The following is a 21,007-nucleotide window of genomic DNA, read 5'->3' on the forward strand; positions in this document are numbered from 1 at the left end:
TTGAACAAATACTCGCTGTACAATACAGTATAACAATGTGCCTTCAGAATACAGTGGTTGCTTTCATTGTTTCTTTCTAAATGTCCCAAATACAGTGCATTAATAAATGTATACACATTTCAGTTTTAGAGGAATGCATTGTACAGATAAAAAAAAAAAAAAAAAAAAAAGTCTGCAGAAAAAAAAGAAGAAAAAAAAAAACAGAACAACAGCTACAGTACACAATTAATTTCCTTGAGGAATCTTTTGATTAAGAGGAAGAAAAAAAACAGGCATCTTAAGGCTTATGTTGAATTAGATGGACCTTCGTCAGGAAGTATAAAGGTCTGCAGAGTAAATACTGCTATGTCATACTGCCCTTTTATATTTCAACTGAACAAAACACTGATATTTATAACCATCATCCAAGAAAGTCTATTCTTACTATCAAAACAATTCGAGAGGAAAGACAAGAAAAGAAAGAAGCGGGAAGCTTTTCGCCTCCAGTTCCGTTCTGTCAGTTTGAAGATGAATTCTAAGAGGACGTCCGATACACATAAAACCTTTTTGAAATATTTGCATCCTTCAGACTGTCTTAGCAAACTCATTCTGGAATGTACAATGTTGATGGGTCAGCGTCTGTGACTGCCTGCATATGATAGTAGTCGGCATGTCTTCATTAATGGGCGTCTACGCCTGCGCGCCTCGTGCGAGGGCAGCAGGGTTCCTGAGAGGCCTGCCAGTGTAAGGTAGCAGGTGGTGCAGAGCTGAATGCTGGCGGTGGAGGTGAGGGGGGAAAGGAGATCTTCCCCAGATAACTTTCAGTTCTCCTCAATGAGGGTGAGATCTAGTTCAGTACAATCCCTTTCAAACACGCTAGTTTGTCCTCCGTCACGCTCTTCAGGGTCCTCCTCCTCTCTCTCCTCCTCCTCGTCACTTTCACTTAACGGCCCAATACTTGTCCTACCCAGGCCTTCAGCTGGTGAACATGAGCCTCTGAAGTCTCCAAAAAAAGGCTCAAGGCCCATACAGACATCACCCCCACAGGCCAATCGGCCACGTTCCATATAACTAAGAGGGTCTGTGCTTCGAGTCTGAAAATTAAGGGATAAATAACAATGTTACTTCAGCTTAGTGACAAAAAAGCAATAATTTAAGAGATTTATTAAGTTACTTTTGGGGAACACAATCATATATTTTAAGAGTTTTGTGTTCCATGCATTACATTAGTTTAGCACCCACTTACCTAACTTTTTAATAAGGATCACTGGGCATATGTTACAGCACCTAATTAATATTCATAAGTCAAGCTGATAAGGGTTATCCACCTTATTTCTGAAAAGCCTACTGTCTTTTTTGAATTATGGGTGGCACTTCCGGTTTGGGGAAGTCCCATTCAAAAAGAATCATTTCAAATCATAAGGTTGCCCTACAAATAAAGCTCATCCGTCAGTTTGACTGTCAATTTTCCTTCATGTTTTATTTTCAGATATCATGAAAATAACGTAACGCTTGGTACTTTAACATGACGTGTTTTAACAAGAATATCTATATGGCAAGAGCTCTTTTCAGTCGCTGCTTTCTTTTCCTCATGATTATTTTCTTTTTTCCCTTTGCATTCCACTGTAATAGTATGAAAAAGGACAACATATACTGCACATTTGTGGTATGTTCTCCTGAATTCATTTACGATATATCCCATTAATAACTCATTGGAATCTCTCGTTTTTCTCCTCAAATCTTCACGTCTCTTTACAGGTTTGTTTTCGCAGGTAAATACAATTTGTTATCTGTCAAAATGACGGAAATCCCTTTGAAATAGTGTCAATGCAATGCTAAAGTTAATGAACATTTTTGATTAAAGCGATAGTTCACCCAAAAATGAAAATTTGATGTTTATCTGCTTACCCCCAGTGCATCCAAGATGTAGATGACTTTTTTTCTTCAGTCGAACACAAATGATGATTTTTAACTGCAACCGCTGCCGTCTGTCAGTCAAATAATAGCAGTGATTGGGAACTTGAACAATAAGAGTCGAAAAAACTTCCATAGACAAATCCAAATTAAACCCTGCGGCTCGTGACGGCACATTGATGTCCTAAGACACGAAACGATCGGTTTGTGCGAGAAACCGAACAGTATTTATATCATTTTTACCTCTAATACACCACTATGTCCAACTCCGTTCAGCTTCCGGTTAGTGAGGTCTGATCGCGCTCTGACAACGGAAGTGATGTCTCGCGCTGATTGAAGTATATGGGCGAGACATCACTTCCGTCATCACAACGCGTTTTTTGACCTCACTAACAGGAAGCTGAACGAAGTTGGACATAGTGGTGTATTAGAGGTAAAAAATTATATAAATACTGTTCGGTTTCTCGCACAAACCGATCGTTTCGTGTCTTAGGACATCAATGTGCCGTCACGAGCCGCAGGTTTTAATTTGGATTTGTCTATGGAAGTTTTTTCGACTCTTATTGTTCAAGTTCCCAATCACTGCTATTGTTTGACTGACAGACGGCAGCGGTTGCAGTTAAAAATCATAATTTGCGTTCGACTGAAGAAAAAAAGTCCTCTACATCTTGGATGCCCTGGGGGTAAGCAGATAAACATCAAATTTTCATTTTTGGGTGAACTATCCCTTTAATGTTATGAAGCGACAAGAATAATTTTTGTGTGCAAAAACAAAAAAAAATAAATTTATTCAACAATCTCTTCCCTTCCCTGTCATTATCTATTCGCAGGTAATGAAGTTAGCACAGTGAAGGCTTCCGTGTTTACGTCTAAACGCCAGCTCAGCATTGGCCAAAGCTGATCACATGAGCAGCACGACGCATGTGTGTGATGCTGAAGCAGGAGCCGGCCAATAATGAGCTGGCATTCTGACGTAGAACCTGGAAGCGCTGGATGTAAATATAATGCCATATAATGACAGGGAAGAGAAGACATTGTTATATAAAGTAATTATTTGTGTTTTGTTTTTGCACACAAAAAGTATTCTCGTCGCTTCATAACATTAAGGTTGAACCACTGCAGTCACGTCGACTGTTTTAACAATGTCTTTCTGGACCTTGAAAGTGGTGGTTAAATTTCACCTCTCGGATTTTATCAAAAATATCTTAATTTGTGTTCCGAAGATGAAGGTCTTACAGGTGTGGGAAGACATGAGGATTAGTAATTAATGACAGAATTTTCATTTTTGGGTGAACTAACCCTTTAAAAAACAAATTATTGCGTTCATAGAGCAAGCCTTTCACTGATTGTTTACAGCTTAATGGAAGTTACACCCATAATTCATGCAAAGCGTCATGGGGCGTAGGCAGGTGCACACTGTGATTTTGGCCACGATTTGGTTGTCCGAAACAAATTTTGAGAATCCTAAAAGATTTCTGTAAGTCTTTGATTCTGTAGTCTTTGATTGCTAGTTAGTTTGACATGTTCACAGACAGCCGATTAATAACCGTCGTGATCAAATTTTACCTCTGACGAATTGACGATTTGGCGCACAGTCCTGCTGTGTGACTTCTCCTATGACAAATGTCAAATTGTCTTCGTTTTTCAAGATAAGCCATGATCAAAATGAACGCTAGAGCCACCATTTCAGTCCCACAGCTCACTGTCACCGAACGTGTGTGGGTTGATGATATAAAACTCTGGACAAGTTTTCAAGCGCGCATCCGTTTTTAACGCGTCTTGACTGTCGTGCAGTCTGACATAAATGAAGGCTGAGAGTGACATGAGGATCATGTTTGTACAGGCTGATAAGCAACAATCGTAAAGGACTATTATAAATCGCACAGTGTGTGCCCAGCTTTAGGTGGATAAGTTTTTTTTGGCTACACTTTAATTTAAAGGTGCCATCGAACGTTTTTTTTTTAAAAGATGTAATATAAGTCTAAGGTGTCCCTTGAATGTGTCTGTGAAGTTTCAGGGTTTTTTTATTTATTAATTTTTTTAACTCCCTTTTTTGGGGCATCATTAATGAGCCAATTGATGCTGTGCGGCCCCTTTAAATCTCGTGCTCTCTGCCAACGGAGCTCGCGTTTGTCTTAAACAGTGCCTAAACAAAGTTTACACAGCTAATATAACCCTCAAATGGATCTTTACAAAGTGTTCGTCATGCATGCGGCATGCATGCGTCAGATTATGTGAGTATTGTTATATTGTTTAAATTTGATTCTGAATGAGTTTGAGGCTGTGCTCAGTGGCTAAAGCTAACATTACACACTGTTGGAGAGATTTATAAAGAATGAAGTTGTGTTTATGAATTATACAGACTGCAAGTGTTTAATAATGAAAATAGCGACAGCTCTTGTCTCCGTGAATACAATAAGAAACGATGGTAACTTTAACCACATTTAACAGTACATTAGCAACATGCTAACGAAACATTTAGAAAGACAATTTACTAATATCACTAAAAATATCATGTAATCATGGATCTTGTCAGTTATTATTGCTCCATCTGCCATTTTTCACTATTGTTCTTGCTTGCTTACCTAGTTTGATGATTCGGCTGTGCACAGATCCAGACGTTAATACTGGCTGCCCTTGTCTAATGCCTTTCACCTTTAAGGTGTCAGTATTACAGTGTAATTATACATTTAAGTAGTGAGTAATGACAATTAATTACCTGTACTTACTATAGGGTAAGGGTCATGATGAGGGTTTGGTTTAGGATTAATTGCACGTAATTATGCATAATTTCTAGTTATTACTACAGTAAATACATGTAGCATATGTAACAATGACACTGTAAAATAAAGTGTTACCGATTTAAAACAAAAAAACAAAAAACAATTTGTTGGTTATTTGACGTTACACATTGTTTTGAGGGGGATAATTAAATCTGTAAGGTCTGAATCAAGAGCTTGTGAACAGAAACTTGAATCAGGAAATCTGTAACAATACCCAGCCCTACTTTACATGCTATTTGATGGCACATTTTGTAATGTCTCTTTTTCCTCCTCACAAAAAAAAACATTACTGTCAGATATGCCATTTCAAAGTAAGATATTTTTAGTAACAGTAGCTGTAGTAACTGTACTAACACATACCTGTGTCATTTTGGCGAAGTCTAGCACAGGCCGTGCACATGGTCTGTCCGGGTCCCTGCGGCGTTTTAGGCCAGGTTTGAGCAGAAGAAGGTCGCAGGGCTGAGAATGGCACCGTGGAAGTTGAGGAGGAAGAGCACGGCGCACCGAAGACGGAGTGCTGCAGGCGGACGAGGGCGAGGCGGGCACCGCCGGAGGGTGAGACGTGATTTGTGGGGGCACCGGAGGTGGCGGCAGGAACTGGGCGGCAGCTTCTCGGATGAGGACCGGAGAGAGGGAAAAGCGCCTCTGTGGCGGAGGCGGCGGGTGGAGCGGCGAAGGAGAGGAGGAGCATGAGGATGGCGAGGGGAAGAAGCAGCAGCAGGCGCCGCCTCCGGCACCGTCACTCGGGTCCCAGGGGAAAGTCCATGGCAGTGGGGAATCCGGGGAAAGGGCCAGACTGAAAAAGGTGGGGCTGGAAGAAGAATGCAGCGAGGAGTTTAGCGAGGAGCTGGGGGCACGCAGTGGACACGGCCCCCCCGCGCCCCCTCCACTGTGGCATCGGCGGTTCACTGGTGTCCAGACCTTGGAGGCGCTCGGCCGCCAGGTGTACCGGCAGCGTGAAAGGTCCTCTGGTACAGACAGCGAACGACAGTGGCGTTTGGGGGGTGGCGGGGGGGGAGGGGGCGGCCCGGGAAAAGACAGGTCCGTCACAGAGGTGCTAGGGGCGAGCGGACGGTTCAGGGCATCCCCCTCCGGCAGGTGGCTTTCTGGAGGACCCAGGGGCACTGGGCCGGGGGGGAAGCTGGAGCTGAGCACCCCCTGCAGGCTGGCCTTCGACGGAGGGCAGAGCTGCCAGTAACTGCTCTCTGAAAGAAGTCAGACAGAGTTTTATGAGTTAGTACCCTTCTGTGCTCCTCAACGTCAACTGTGACATTTGGAATACATTACTATGACAAAGTCTTTATAGGGTGCTGCAGAGATGATGTGTTTTTGTAGGCCCAAATCCCAAAATTGAGTTAGCATTTTAACACTTCTGGTTCCATCGTCCTGAAGCAAATTGGTTTTTTGAATGTCTGAAATAAGGTTTGTGCTTACGATCAAGCTATTTTCAGGTGATGACATAAAATACATCAGTAATAACTTCTTGTGATCTTTTGAACACTTTTACTTGTCTTAAAAAAGCAGATTGCTAAAAACAGAGGATGTCCGGGTCATTAAACATCACTACACCAAACAGGTGAACTCATTTACTTACTAGTCTGTTTTTACAGCCTCATTCATGGGCGGTTTCTTCGTTAGAGCAATAGTGTGACACCACCAAAGTGCGAAAGGGAAGGATTTTTTTTATATCACATTCAACCACAGTGTTAAGCTAGCTGTCACTGTTTTAGACTGTTTGTTCCTCCTCTGGATATATATAGTCCAAACAGTATAAAATCACATTCTTTTAAGTACCGCCCCTTTTTGGGCGATTTCACTCTGGCCAAGAATAGTGTTTATGTGTTCTCACAGACTTCCATACAAAGATTTTTTTGTTTTCCAACTGCAGGCGCTGCAATGCAATCTATATGGTTTTTGAGAGGGCTAGCACTAACATGCTTTTGTCATCATATGTAACCTTAACTTGTGCAGCGATTGGTGGGAACAAACTTACCTCTATTAATGAACTTAAAGCTGAAGTGACATCCAATAATGTTTTAAAACAATTTTGAATTTGACAAACAATAAAAAAAAAAAAAAACTACTTTAATATCATTATTAAATGTAAGGAATGAATAAAGAGACAGAGCTGGGACAGCTAGCCAACTATTCAAATTCAGATTATATAGCATGAACCAGCAAAGATGCATATGGACAGTTCCCTAAAATTGGTGGCTTTCAGGATGGTCAACATTGCCACACATTTGTACTACAGCTACCGGATAGCTGTATGTCATCACAATGACGAGGTTAGTAAGAACCGCCACACTCTAGGCCGACTTATCGACTGTGTGAAATTTTGTGGCCCGGTCGAATTACCCTTGAGAGGCAAAGAGGAGAGAGTAAAGGCTCAAGATACACTGGCATTTTTCATGGACTGGTCGACTTGGTCGCGTCGCTAGATGAGGTGTTTGAGAAGCACTTAAAACTGCCAAGTCATTACTTGTTTGGAACACGTTTCAATCTGTAATGTTACTCCATGTTTCTTCACATTACTCTATGTTTCTTCATCACTATCACAAGTAAATAATTTAAAGCAGTCCTTCCCACTGACAGTTGTGCAAAAAAAAAAAAAATAAATATTGCACTGATCACACAATTTTGAATGGTTGAGTAAATTCATACTAGTAAGTTTCTGTTGTAATTACAAGGTTCACCTTTGTTATAACTAGCAGCTATTCTTTAGGAAACCAATTAAAGGGTTAGTTCACCCAAAAATGAAAATTATCCCATAAGCCATCCTAGGTGTATATGACTCTTCTTCTTCTTTCAGACAAACACAATTGGAGTTATATTTAAAAATATCCTGGCTCTTCCAAGCTTTATAATGGGAGTGAATGGTGCCATTTTTTTTTTTTTTAAAGTGCATCCATCCATCATAAAAGTAATCCACACACCTCCAGGGAGTTAATAAAGGCCTTCTTGAGCAAAGCATTGTGTTTTTGTAAGAAAAATATCCATAATTTGGATTGCTTTATAAACTGTAATCACTAGCTTAATTGTAATTACTAATTAGAGCCAGGATATTTTTTAATGTCACTCTGATTGTGTTTGACCAAAAGAAAGTCATATACACCTAGGATGGCTTGAGGGTGCATAAATTATGGGATAATTTTCATTTTTGGGTGAACTATCCCTTTAAGTTGTTAGACTTATGGCGGGTTTTATGCTCACTTGAAACCCAGAATAGCCAAGAAACTCTGTGTTTCAAATTAAGGAGCTATTTCAAGTGATAGATCAATGCTCCAGATACTCAAAAGAGGTCAGATAAGTTACATACCAGGCATCAATCCATCTGTGGGCCGGCTGGTTTCGGGGCTCTGACGATGAAGTAGAGACTGAAAGAAGAAAAAGAAAAGATTAATTGCATTAACAGGCAGATATTCTGGAGATCTTGATTGAGCCTAGACATCTTAAATGGTAAAGTGAATGAAATCATACTGTGCTGGTATCTAAAACACAAGCTTTACCAGTTTGCTGTCCAGTGGTCGTTGCTGATGCTGGGACAATGTTGTTGATTAAGATTTAACGAAACCATGGCATGGCAAATTGGAGGAGAAAGAAAGGTGGGGAAAGAGGCTGATGTACACTAGATAAAACTGAAGTACTGTCCACCAAACATCCAGGACACGCTTCTCGACCGGTCTCACTCAGGAACCATGATGACGTCCTCACCTGGGACACAGATGTCAAAGAAATAAATAATTAGATATTAAACCAATTTTATTATTTTACATATGATTAAAAAAATAACACAATATTATTCAAGTTTATATAGTTAAAAACATTCATATTTTGTTCTAAGATTTTCTCTTACCCTTTAAAATTATTTGGTCTTTTTGAACTCTTCAGATGTTTTTGAATTATTAATTGTCATATGCTTTTGACTGAAGGAAAATGTGATTCCTCATGATTATGACTCCTTTAAATAAATGTACCTAAATGCTAAGTGACACATTTGGTTGTTCTAAATTCAGGACAATTAAGGCTGTGTTGGTAAACTTGCCAACCATCCCACCGTGAGGGTAAAAGCCACCGTTTGTATGTAGGCAATATATAATATATATATATACACACACAACAGTATCTCACAGAAGTGAGTACACCCCTCACATTTTTGTAAATATTTTATTATATCTTTTCATGTGACAACACTGAAGAAATGACACTTTGCTACAATGTAAAGTAGTGTACAGCTTGTAAAACAGTGTAAATTTGCTGTCACACAGCCATTAATGCCTAAACCACTGGCCAAAAGTGAGTACACCCCTAAGTGAAAATGTCCAAATTGGGCCCAATTAAACATTTTCTCACCCTGGTGTCATGTGACTCGTTAGTGTTACAAACTCTCAGGTGTGAATGGGGAGCAGGTGTGTTAAATTAGGTGTTATCGCTCTCACTCTCTCATACTGGTCACTGGAAGTTTAACATGGGAAAGAACTCTGAGGATGCATTGCTGCAGAGGTTGAAGAGGTGGGGGGTCAGCCTGTCAGTGGTGAGACCATACGCCGCACACTGCATCAAATTGGTCTGCATGGCTGTCGTCCCAGAAGGAAGCCTCTTCTAAAGATGATGCACATGAAAGCCTGAAGTTTGCTGAAGACAAGCAGACTAAGGACATTGATTACTGGAACCATGTCCTGTGGTCTGATGAAACCAAGATAAACTTATTTGCTTCAGATGGTGTCAGACATGTGTGGTGGCAACCAGGTGAGGAGTACAAAGACAAGTGTATCTTGCCTACAGTCAAGCATGGTGGTGGGAGTGTCATGGTCTGGGGCTGCATGAGTGCTGCCGGCACTGGGAAACTACAGTTCATTGAGGGAACCATGAATGAGCAGAGCATGATCCCCTCCCTTCAGAGACTGGGCCGCAGGGCAGTATTTCAACATAACGACCCCAAACACACCTCCAAGATGACCACTGCCTTGCTAAAGAAGCTGAGGGTACCTAAACCCTATTGAGGATCTGTGGGGCATCCTCAAACAGAAGGTAGAGGAGCGCAAAGTCTCTAACATCCACCAACTCTGTGATGTCGTCATGGAGGAGTGGAAGAGGACTCCAGTGGCAACCTGTGACGCTCTGGTGAACTCCATGCCCAAGAGGGTTAAGGCAGTGTTGGAAAATAATGGTGGCCACGCAAAATATTGACACTTTGGGCCCAATTTGGACATTTCCACTTATGGGTGTACTCACTTTTGTGGCCAGCGGTTTAGGCATTAATGGCTGTGTGTTGAGTTATTTTGAGGGGACAGAAAATTTACACTGTTATACAAGCTGTACACTCACTACTTTACATTGTAGCAAAGTGTCATTTCTTCAGTGCTGTCACATGAAAAGATATTAAATATTTACAAAAATGTGAGGGGTGTACTCACTTCTGTGAGATACTGTATATATCATTGACAAATAAAGCTTCAAAAAAGGTTTTTTTTTTTAATTCTTTTTTGAAAACTGATGTAATGCATATCTTTGAGTCATGAACAATGTGTTTAAAGAAGTTTCAGTTGTTAAATAACATTTCGAAGAGTTTAAATAAATGTTTTGACTGTTTTTATGTCAGGTGGTATAACCAAATAGTTGCATTTATATACTGTAGTTGTACCAGCTGACATGGAGAGTGTGCCAACCTACCCATACTTGAAATTAGCAGTTTTTTGTAGAGATCTACAAACCTTTTCAATCTGCCACAAGGATCAGTGTGGGTCCTCTGTTTACTGTTATTACATTGTCAATTCATAATAAAAGAGCCATGTTTGCAGTTGTAATTGAGAATATACAAATTGTACAATATGTTAAATGTATTAAAAATGAATTCAAACTAAAAAAGGAATAATAGAATAAAGTGATATATGTCATGAATTATTGTAAAAGGAAATAATGCACTTGGACACAAAAATATTCAAGTCATTTCATTCACCCATACATACACACACACACATTTTTTATATACTTATTCTCTCTCTCTCTCTCTCTCTATATATATATATATATATATATATATATATATATATATATATATATATATATATATATATATATATATATATATATATATATATATATATTTATATTTATATTTATATATATATATATATATATATATATATTTATATTTATATATATATATATGACATGTTTACAAGGAAGAGTATAAATCCTTGATAAGAGCCCTTCCTGTGTAACTAAACTTTGCAAAAGGATGCACAAAAACAAAAAACTGCTTGATCTTTTTAGGTTTCATTTCTGAGTCTTTCCCTGGCTAAATATATTTAAAAGGCTGTACCAACAGCCAAAGACGTTAAATGGAAGAATCAAACAGCACTCGCCATCTCCTTTCTGAAAAATCATTAAACACATCATGAGTCTGGCATAAAATGATAATAAAAACTATAATTTCACTATTACTTTCATAGTACAAACAATCCTCTTTATAAAGCAGGTATGAGCCGTCTTCATTAACTATGCATTGCCTACAGTGCACATATAAAATTCCCTTTGATTAATAAGTCCTTAATACTAAATTGCTGACATCACACTTTCATACTGAAACAAACCAGGAATTTCAGGTGACTTACATGAATGAAACAACACTGGAAAATATGCTTACAAAAGAAATTAGACCAAAAGAACAGGATTTTTCTCTTCAGATTTCTATAGTACTGGCTTTATAGGGCAGTTATTAATGGCAGCTTACATGAACAGAATTTGACCAAATTTTGATCAGTATTTGAATATTCTTGTGCTTAAACTTATATTTCTCTTTTAAAGTGACAAAAGTGATTGAAGTTCTCGCTTTCCAAATGCCACTAAGGACTGTAACCCTGCAGGGCAAAGGCCCAGTCTGCTAGTGGTCTCCCATTACAGCACACATGAATAGGGACTGCTTGGTGACAGGTGTCTGGGAAAGCTGCACAGTCAAGGAACCGGCTGTTCCGCTGGCCTGATGCCACTGTGGGATCTCCTACGAACACATCCTTCCCTGTCTGTGCTCACTGACACACAAAGCATTAAAATCACATCGTTCGACATGACTGTATTGATGTATAGATACTAGTACATGTTATTAATAAGTAGGGCTGGGTAAAAAATATTGATTTCTTGATTTTAATCGATTCTTAATTTTATTAACCACTATCTTAAATCCTAAGATTCAATCTTGCCATTTTCAGTTGATAAATGAACAGACCATTGTAGAGTACATCCCATCCAGTAAATCGCAATAAGCTCTGTGCTTTGATACTTTTGATATAAAAACAAAGTCTCAGATTTCAAATTCTGTCCATTTTATTATGAAATTTAATAAAATAAATACTATTTTGGCACTCTATAACATGAATCAAGCCAAGTGGCAGCGAGGAGCATACATGAACTGATCATCCTTTCCGCTTTACTACTAGTTACAGCATGAAATAATCATGAATGAACATCAAAAGGTATGTGAAATGATACAGTACAACTTACTGAAATTCGTATCATGTCTCATTTAAATAGCTAAATCAGTGTTTCAACCACAGAAAGACGTCAATAAAACAGGTCGTAACAATGTCACAATGTTTTATTTACCTCAGAAAAGCCATTTAGTGACCATAAACTCGTTAGTCAGGTTTAAAAAAAAAACTCTAGAGAGTAGCATTTTTTTCTAAATATATGCACCGTATTACACATTCATTTTACTGTTCTTCAGTAATGTATGTTTTAATAAATCCGTCAAGGTTTAGGACAACCACCGTTTAAATGTTTATATTTATTAAAAAAAAAAGTAGAAACATAATTATTAATTATTAGGGATGCACAATATATCGGCCATCATATCGGTATCGGCCGATATTTGTTCATTTTTTATGTTATCGTTATCGGCCCAATAAGAAAGTCTGGCCGATATATTAAAGCCAATAAATAATGGATTATTATATTGGGACACTTCAGATGCACACTGTCCACCATTATGTTCTTTTTCACCATTATGGTTTTGAATTGCTTGAAATATGATTGAAATCAAAAAGGAAAATACAGTTAAGTACAGCGCAAGTCTGTCATATAGGCTACATAAAATTATAATGAGAACATTATAATTGTGTGCTTGGCACATGGCTTTTAATGGTGAGACTTTTGCTTTTGTAATCAGGCTCTCAAAAATCTAATAAAAATTTGGATTTAGATTTATCAGCCAATATATCAGTTATCGGTTTTCAAATATGAAGAAATATCAGTTATCAGTATCGACCAAAATTTTAATTTAAGTGCATCCCTAATAATAATGTAACTATAAAGTTAGTATTATAACTTTATTATAAAAAAACTTCCTTGTGTGCAATTTAAGTGTTTAACAAAAACAAAGATGTAATACAAGTCTAAGGTGTTCCCTGAATGTGTCTGAAGTTTCAGCTCAAAATACCCCACAGATTTTTTTAAATTCATTTTTTAAACTGCCTATTTTGGGGCATCATTAACTATGCGCCGATTCAGGCTGCATAGCCCCTTTAAATCTCTCGCTCCCTGCCCCCCCGAGCTCTCGACTATAAGTGCAGTTATACAGTGCATAAAGTTCACACAGCTAAAATAACCATCAAATGGATCTTTACAAGATGTTCGTCATGCATACTGCATGCATGGATCGGATCCTGTGAGTATAGTATTTATTTGGATGTTTACATTTGATTCTGAATGAATTTGAGGCTATGCTCTGTGGCTAAAGCTAACATTACACACTGTTGGAGAGATTTATAAAGAATGAAGTTGTGTTTATGAATTATACAGACTGCAAGTGTTTAAAAAGGAAAATAGCGATGGCTCTCTTGTCTCCGTGAATACAATAAGAAACAATGGTAACTTTAACCACATTTAACAGTACATTAGCAACATGCTAACGAAACATTTAGAAAGACAATTTACAAATATCACTAAAAATGTCATGTAATCATGGATCATGTCAGTTATTATTGCCCCATCTGCCATTTTTCGCTATTGTTTTTGCTTGCTTACCTAGCCCGATGATTCAGCTCTGCACATCCAGACGTTTTGCCCTTGTGTAATGCCTTGAACATGGGCTGGCATATGCAAATATTGGGGTCGTATATATTAATGATCCCGACAGTTACGTAACAGTCAGTGTTATGTTGAGATTCGCCTGTTTTCCAGAGTTCTTTTAAACAAATTAGATTTACATAAGGAGGAGGAAGCAATGGAGTTTGAAACTCAATGTATGTCATTTCCATGTACTGAACTCTTGTTATTCAACTATGCCAAGGTAAATTCAATTTTTGATTCTAGGGCACCTTTAATATTAACCTTCAATATTATAGTAATGTAGTACTATAATGTCTCCCTGTAGAGTTTACAGCATTGGTTGAGATTTTTTTCCTTGAGAAAATTTGCCATGTACTGTATCTGATATACAGTCAAACCAAACATTATTCAGACATTTTTGATATTTTTTTTACTAGTGGTTGCAGGACACTATAGTTCGTTTATGTAAATGAAGATAGCAAAATAAAGTAAACTGTGACATATTATACCCAAATATTTTTCATACAGTGGACTACCAGTAAAATTGATAAAAAATTTGGAACCAAAAATTATTCGGACACTTTGACCTGACCATGTTTTGCTTGAGTGTTATCTGACATAATTATGATTATTTTTTCTGACACTCTGAGATCTTGTCATATTCTATTACCATTTTTTAAACTATAGTGAATAAACTTTATTAATGAATGAAATGTTCAAGGTGTCTGAATACATTTTAGTTTGACTGTATATCCAAATTAATCAAAATCGAATTGAAAGCTTGTGAATGTGAATCGAAAAGAATTGTGAAATGTGTCAATACCCAGCCCTATTAATAAGTCCTTAATACTTCTTAAAACTTAATAGAGTTGAAATATTTTCAAAATAATATTTCAGACATTTAAAATATTAATTCACAGCATTTTATTTTTTTTTTAATGTAGGATCGGTGTTTCTCGCACGAGTATAATCATATATGGGGGTCCATGCATCTAAAACCCTGATTTAAGAGGCAGGTGAAGTAAAGAATAATTCACAGATGCTGATTTAAGTGAAAAAATAAAAACGTCGCTAGTAATGACGTATCATGGTGGTCACGAGTAGATTCGGGTTCGGTTCCGCCGTTGCCTTGGTAACGCGCAGAGCGGTCGCGGCTGATGGAGGGGGGAGGGGGAGCCTGCCTGTCATCTCCATTATAAGCACATTAAGCGTGACATGTAGCACAACATATCCTTCGTCTACGCTTCAAATCATTTGCAGAGATAAAGAAAGCATGTGTATATACACATTTCACGATCGCATCGCCATTATTAGAATAAAATAAAATCGCGCTGAAGGTCGGGGTAGGCCACTGGGTTACATTACTGAAGCGTGAGGTTTGCACGGGACATTAGCCAAGTTTTGCCATTCTGAGCATGCATACAGTACACATTAAGAGTATATTGATTTTTGCACGCCGAAGGCAAGCGAATGAATCGAGACTATAAATAAGCACTGGTCGACATTAGGAAACAGAAGCGGTTTCATATCGCGTGCACCGGTTGTACTCTCTATTTGCAGCTTACGCTAGGGGTATAACACATTAAAGCCTAAATCTCTAATTCTATGTTTTGCATTTCATAAAACGCCATTCATTACATGATGATTAAAAATAACAGACTACATGTCAAGCCAATCAGGAACAGCCGACCCGGGCTATAGCTAACGCGGAGCTGTAAACAGGCCTGTTAAAGAAATAAAGGTTTAGAATGTCTTTCTGTTTTATAGGGTACATTCTGTTCGCCAATCTGCAAAAGCAAATTACTGCATCCCTGCCATGTGCTGCAGATTTGTTTACACACGTTTATGAAATGCAATTCTGCCCCACGAGCCAATTTCTAGCTGTTAAGCCATGCACAATGAGCCCGACTGCAGCAAAACTACATGTTATATGAAGAATGCAGCATTTAAACGAGGATGCACTGATGATTTTCGACGATAATGGCTTACCTTGAGTCAACCGAGAGTGGTCGATAAAACCCCAGGCCTTGTATGTTGCTCGTAACCGAGAGATTCAGCAGATTCGGTACAAGAAGCTAAAGCAGGTCGGCTTGCTGTCTAATACACACTGTCCTCGCTTTGGCCTGGAAATATACCTGTATACAATTCTCGCCTGCTAACAAAAACATATCGTTAACATAACATGTTGGGTCATAAGCGAAGACCGATAGAGATTATTTAAATGATCGTGTAAAATTGAGGATTGGTCTGCAATTGCACGCTTGGTCGATACAGACTGCCTTCTCAACGTCGCCCACTAGGGAAAAATAAGTGCGTCCCTTCTATGGAGGAATTTGTAAATAACATTCAGGGCATTCGGTCTCGGGTTCATCTTACAACTGATGTCAAACACACGCCTGGAAGGAGCTGTGTGAGAACTAGTAAACTGGAGCAAATGTTATCAGATGGATAAATGGACGATATAAAGCTCTGAGGTGTCAAACAATACAGTTCAGTGAGAACACTCGACTCTTTGGACTGAGCCGATCCTGAGAATAATACCCAACTCAGAATCATGGGAACTGTAGTGAACTCCATATAGGGGTTTTGGTTATTTTTGTGAACAATTCCTATCTAATTTAGAGCTTATTCTTTTAGGAAAGATATGCAGTATCTTTAAAATAAACTCTAAATTATATTATTCACAAATGGCAAAACAAATTGTAGGCGACTCAAGTCGCCTTTGACTTTTTTCTATATTCTTACAATGTAGTACGAACATACCCCATCACTCATGTCATGGGTGTTCTAATAAAAAGGTACAATTATTTGAGTAAGGATGCTTTACATAAAGTCAAAGTTATGTTGTTCATATGTCTATCTGGTGTTTTTAACATGCTTTTAAAGGATTAGTCCACTTTCAAATAAAATTTTCCTGATAAATTACTCACCCCCCTGTCATCCAAGATGTTCATGTCTTTCTTTCTTCAGTCGAAAAGAAATTAAGGTTTTTGATGAAAACATTCCTTATTCTCCTTATATTGGATTTCAATGGACTCCACTGTTGAAGGTCAAAATGACAGTTTCAGTGCAGCTTCAAAGGGCTTTAAATTATACCAGACAAGGAATAAGGGTCTTATACAGTGAAACGATCGGTCATTTTTGAAAAAATACAACTGTATATGCTTTATAAACACAAATGATCGGCTTGTACGTGCTTACGCTGTATGTCCTACGCCTTCCCTATTCAACTTAGGGAATGAACATGGTGCCAGTTCCATTTTTTTCCTGTAAGTTGAATAGGGAAGGCTTAGGACATACAGCGTAAGTGTTTTGAAGAATACAGAAAGCAGAAGCACATACAAGGCGATCATTTGGGTTTATAAAACATACGGTTGTATTTATTTTTTTCGAAAATGACCGATCGTTTCACTGTATAAGACCCTTATTCCTCGTCTGGTAATCGTTTAAAGGTGCACTGAAACTCATTTTGACCTTACACCGTCTGGAGGCCATTGAAGTCCACTATATGGAGAAAAATCCTGGAATGTTTTCATCAAAAACCTTAATTTCTTTTCGACTGAAGAAAGACAGACATGAACATCTTGGATGACAGTGTTTGACGTCACAAACTACCTTGTAACCAATCACGACGACGTGCCGGTGGGCTTTAGCATATCATTAACTGACCGCGCAAAAAAGTCTCAAAAGGAAGGTTAACCCGGAATATTTTTCTGTTGATATGAAAAATTGGGTAGATTTAGCAATATGCGTTTACCTCAGTAAGTTGACCAAGTGGATTTCTGAGCTTGCTCGAGTGAGTGGAGGTGGGGCTAATTATCATATTCATAAATCAGTGTATATTAAATGAGGCAAGGGTGTAGAGTAACATTCAAGCTATTTTAAGGCTTTAAGAATTTCACAGGAAAAAAAAAAACAAAGTTAATGTAATTTTGGTGTTCAAAGATTAGTTTTAAAAGGTGCTATATGCAAGTTTTTGACTGCTAAAGCATAAAAATACTATGTTTGCAGATATTTATTAAACATGCTGAGGTCACATGGGAACCATTGCTACAGCCAGTAATTTTACTTTGGAAAAAATAAAAAAAAATAAAAAAATAATTGGTATTTCGTCACCCTGGGTTGCCAGTCGGAAAACACATGCAGCGAATTGCAGCCATGGAAGTCAGTGAACAAACTGGGTCAGAGATCAGATTCTACCAGACCTAAAGCCTCAGCATCCAGCTTTAAAAAGAAACTCTACAGGAGCATATTAAAACACGATATTAACACAAATCAACTAATTATCTTACGGTGTGTAAGTCTGCTTGCCTTTAAATGTCAACTGTTCAACAGGACAAATGTTCAACAGGATGTCCTGTTGCGGGTCTTCAAACTGGCAACCCGCGAGAGCATCAAGTCTGAGGAGGGGGCAGGGCAAACAATATTTTCAATTTGGACTGCAGTACCCATTTCAACCACTAGCTGTCATTCTTACATAGAGCCCCTTTAAGGGATGAAATTGACTGCAAGGGGACTTTAAGAGGTAAGATTAGGGGCCGTTTACATGACAAGTTTTATGTTTTTAGTTAAAAGAAAAAAAAAAGTGCATTTCTTTACAAAGTGATGTCACCAACTACTGCTGGCTTGGCATGCATAACGCAGCATTTTTAGTAATTTGTGTGGATCCCTGTGAAAAATGCAAATATATATAAAAAAAAAAAAAAAAATTCACACACAAGTTTTAGAACATTGTCAATGTAAATTTACCATTAAATGGAAAAAAGAAAAAGCAATCACTACCATTCCAACTAGTGGGGTATAATTATTAATTTCCAAACACTGAAAGCATTGTGCAGAATGCATTAAAATAGTCTGTAGAATGTAGCACAACCAGTTAGTGACGTATGCAGAGTCAGCTATAGCCAGTCCACATCTTTATTAGTTTTGCTTTCCATTCATCGAGGTCCACACAAAAATAAAATTAAAACTTCTAAACTTCCTGTTTTTAGAAAAACAGTGACGTGACAAACAAGAGGGAAATGTAGTGTTAAGAATGAACAAAATTAACCTGTGTTTTTGAAGGACAAGATAAAAATAAATAGAAAATTAGAAGGTGAGGAACAAAGTAGCAATAACAGATACCAAGAAGTGTACAACATTCAGAGGATGAAGAGGATGCCTTGATTACAAAATACGGTGCACAACATACGGAACTAGGAGAAAGTGATCCCAAAAGTGTAATTCGAACATCTAACACTGCTGGTAGAACAAGTTTTGCACCTGATCTGTGCAGACCATTCACATGATTTGACGAGACACTATGTATATCTCCAGAAAGGCTCTTCATGCAGCAAAGGCGCCTGGTTTCGGTTGTGGTCAGTCTCGAGGAGAAATCGCAACCATCCTAGGACATTTTCCTGTGCTGTTAGGTGACTACTAAAGGTATAGCCCAATCCAAGCTGAGAGGTTTGGCTCTGGTGGCATGGGACCCCAATCTGGACAGAAGAATCCCAGTTAGCATCGGAAATTACACAGGCTCAAACAGAAAAGGTTTTTATTTCTTACATTTGCAAAGAGGCAGTGTATAAGATGCAGCAGACAAGACGACATTTACACAAGTTTGGATATGGAGTATTCAATTTCAATACAACCATTGACTCAATATTTAGGTCTGACCTGAGAAGCATTATTAGACAGCCAAGGACCATCAGTTGAGAACTCTGGAGGTTGGGAAATTGAGTCTGGCACCATTTCCCACTTTGTGCCCTCCTTTTCGCTGGCTTCGCACAGCTCTGTATTCATCTTCTCAAGCAAGCTCTGCCTAAGAGTTAAAACATACAAATTAATAGAATGTAAAAAAGTTAAAAAAAAACAAAAAAAAAAAAAACAAACTAGACTCACAATTGATCAACAGGGTCTTGTCCTTCCATGTCTCTATGGGAGGCAGATGGTGGGTCCCACGCATGAAGCGCCCTCCGCCAGAGGCGGACTTGCATATCCCAAGATCTGCGGCTATATTTGCGGTATTTGTTTGGAGTGGAAGGGTGAATCCCAGGAACACGCAGACGCCTGAACATTGAGGAGATACAATACCCAGAAAGCTTAGTTATGCATTCACTACAATCAGGAGAACATCCAAAACAATTTCAGCAAATCTCACTTTGGAATCTGCTGCTCGTAGTTCTGGTAGCCACAGGTATTCTTTCCATACTGAATCTGTTTTTGTCTGCGCTTCAGAACTGCCTCATTGGTCTCAAAATGTGATGGGTCAGCATTTTGGGGGCACCACTTTACCCCTGATGGTGACCTATAAAATGAGTTTTGGTCATTTAATCAGCTGGAACAAGGCTAAATAAATGCACTTATTTGTATTAGTAAAAATAGTTTATATAAATTATACTTCGTATTCAGGTCTATTAAAATCAGTGTCTTTAAAATTTCTTTACTTATTCTAACTACACAAAGACATTTGCCAAACCTCTTGATCCCATCTAGGTCTTCCGTTCCAACAGCAACACTAGCTGTAGACATCTTCAGGATGCACCGCTCAAGGATGGAGGACCTGAACAGAGAACATTTAGAAGTTAAGACAAAACTTCCACACAAGAACACTCACCATCATCCCCCACACAACTAAAAATAGTTTAATAACAGACCTGCGAGGCTTCTGAACAGCAGAAGTCTTTTCTCCATTATGTGAAGCGGACTGTGGGGTTTTAGAGCAGCTGCGAGGGGGGGGGGGGAATACACAGTTCACAAAACATTATCAAGTTTGCAATCTGTAGCCAAAACATAAGGGAACTTACCATGTTTTTCTTCAGTCTACATAGATATTTACCTGACAAGACTATCATACACTGTACTGCAGCCTGGAAGAAGCCAAGGCTCTGGGCTACATGGAAGAGAGTGTGTTTTAGTCTTTAAGTCTTGGGCAACGTCTGTTGGCCACAAATGAAGGGGCAGACCTCTGAAATACAAAAGACAAAGTGTCCTACATGAGTAGCTAACACATGAGCCTAATTAGATTTAATAACAAAAATATAGTTAGAAGAAGAAGAATTTTGAAAACATACAACCGCGACTCAAAGGGACTTTGAAGAAGGCTTTCTAAGCGTGTTGTCATGATTTTGGCTACAGCCACACAACACGTTGAGTTTGACAAAGCTTTTTATCAGCGACAGGTGTACTGAGGGCGGGGCTGTACAAATGAGACAGGTAAGGCCAGTAATCATTCAGAAAAAAATAATCAGAATAAATGATTCATGATAAAATAACGCTTTCGCGTTCAGGGAAATAATTGC

The 21,007-nt window shown here is 38.4% G+C and overlaps 2 protein-coding genes across 2 annotated transcripts; both read right to left on the reverse strand.

Moving 5' to 3' along the window:
* Positions 1-176: 176 nt before the first annotated feature.
* On the reverse strand, positions 177-15,992 carry fam53c (family with sequence similarity 53 member C). Its single transcript, XM_067376407.1, has 5 exons — positions 15,714-15,992; positions 8,186-8,390; positions 7,996-8,053; positions 5,037-5,881; positions 177-1,073 (listed from the first exon to the last, which is right to left on the reverse strand). Exons 3-5 carry the CDS (start codon positions 8,000-8,002, stop codon positions 801-803), a joined length of 1,125 nt encoding a protein of 374 aa, XP_067232508.1. The 5' UTR covers positions 8,003-8,053; positions 8,186-8,390; positions 15,714-15,992; the 3' UTR covers positions 177-800.
* A 2,641-nt stretch (positions 15,993-18,633) lies between these two features.
* slbp2 (stem-loop binding protein 2) lies at positions 18,634-20,831 on the reverse strand. Its single transcript, XM_067376865.1, has 8 exons — positions 20,780-20,831; positions 20,545-20,673; positions 20,363-20,431; positions 20,185-20,268; positions 19,867-20,013; positions 19,608-19,775; positions 19,383-19,527; positions 18,634-19,201 (listed from the first exon to the last, which is right to left on the reverse strand). The coding sequence occupies exons 1-8, from the start codon at positions 20,827-20,829 to the stop codon at positions 19,025-19,027; spliced, it is 969 nt and encodes a 322-aa protein (XP_067232966.1). The 5' UTR covers positions 20,830-20,831; the 3' UTR covers positions 18,634-19,024.
* Between the last annotated feature and the right edge of the window lie 176 nt (positions 20,832-21,007).

Source organism: Chanodichthys erythropterus, chromosome 22 (genome assembly GCF_024489055.1).
Source record: "Chanodichthys erythropterus isolate Z2021 chromosome 22, ASM2448905v1, whole genome shotgun sequence".
Taxonomy (NCBI): Eukaryota; Metazoa; Chordata; class Actinopteri; order Cypriniformes; family Xenocyprididae; genus Chanodichthys; species Chanodichthys erythropterus.